This window comes from Myotis davidii, unplaced genomic scaffold, assembly GCF_000327345.1.
Source record: "Myotis davidii unplaced genomic scaffold, ASM32734v1 scaffold1180, whole genome shotgun sequence".
NCBI classification, from domain to species: Eukaryota; Metazoa; Chordata; class Mammalia; order Chiroptera; family Vespertilionidae; genus Myotis; species Myotis davidii.
Window position 1 is genome coordinate 3,153 of NW_006292591.1, and position 939 is coordinate 4,091.

The following is a 939-nucleotide window of genomic DNA, read 5'->3' on the forward strand; positions in this document are numbered from 1 at the left end:
TGGTTCCTGGTCAGGGCACATTTCCAGGTTTTGGACTCCAATGACATTTCTTTCTATTTATTTCTCTCCCTTCGTCTCTCTCTCTCTGGAATCAATAAAAGCATATATCTAAAAAACAAACAAACAAACAAAAAAAAAACCTCCTTCTTGCTAAGATTTCAGTCCAACCTTGCCAATTCTCTGCCACAAAGTCTCAGCCAGACTGGGAAGGCCCACCAACCCCACCCTAACACCCATATCCCTGCCTCGTGACACCTTCATAAGGGAGTTGTACATCTGCTCTGTGTTCAGCTGCAAGTAGTTCCCGATGAAGGGCAGCGCTCGGGGACCAGGAGGTAGCTTTCCCCAGAACTTCCTTTGCCGCCAGACAGACATCAAGACCATTATTGTCAGGCAGGACAGCAAAGCCACCAGAAGCATCCCCGAGGCCAGCATGGTGGCGCTGAGAGTGAGAGTCACATGGTGAAGGCTGGGACGGCTTGTCTTTATACTAACTGGCAGAGAGGGGGGGCCTTTGTCTTTATATTAACTGGCAGAGAGGGGCGGCCTTTGGACCTGATTATATAACTGTTTCATTTCACCTCCCAGTTACACCTCCCACCAAGCTCCCGACTAGCTTGGGATGCAGCCAGCAATGGAGGAGGAAGGGACTCCAGAGCAGATTAACAAGTCTGAATTTGTGGCTTCTTCTGAGGGGATAGTACAGGACTGTGGACTTACGGGGAGGGCGAGATAGTAGACAAATTTCAGAGCTGAAGATTCTGGAATATTTGCATGTGTGAGTCCCTGAGCTTGGGATTTGGGAACTCAGGGTGAGAAAGAACATCAAAGTTGTGGAGTTTGGGGTCTTGGGAGAGAAGAATAAAAGATTTAAGGGTATTGGAATAAGACAGAATACGTGGCTGTGGATTTGGGGATCTTTTGCTAAGGAGAGATGTA

General features: G+C 47.9%; 1 protein-coding gene across 1 annotated transcript in view; it reads right to left on the reverse strand.

Annotated features, from left to right (window-relative positions):
* The window catches only part of LOC102772208 (cytochrome P450 2A13-like), a gene marked incomplete at its 3' end in the record, with an annotated part of 2,059 nt that extends 1,585 nt beyond the window's left edge, over positions 1 to 474 (reverse strand). The window contains exon 1 of the mRNA XM_006766045.2: positions 256 to 474. Within this exon, the coding sequence (XP_006766108.1) occupies positions 256 to 435 (180 nt within the window). The remainder of the gene's footprint in view (positions 1 to 255) is intronic.
* Positions 475 to 939: the final 465 nt, after the last annotated feature.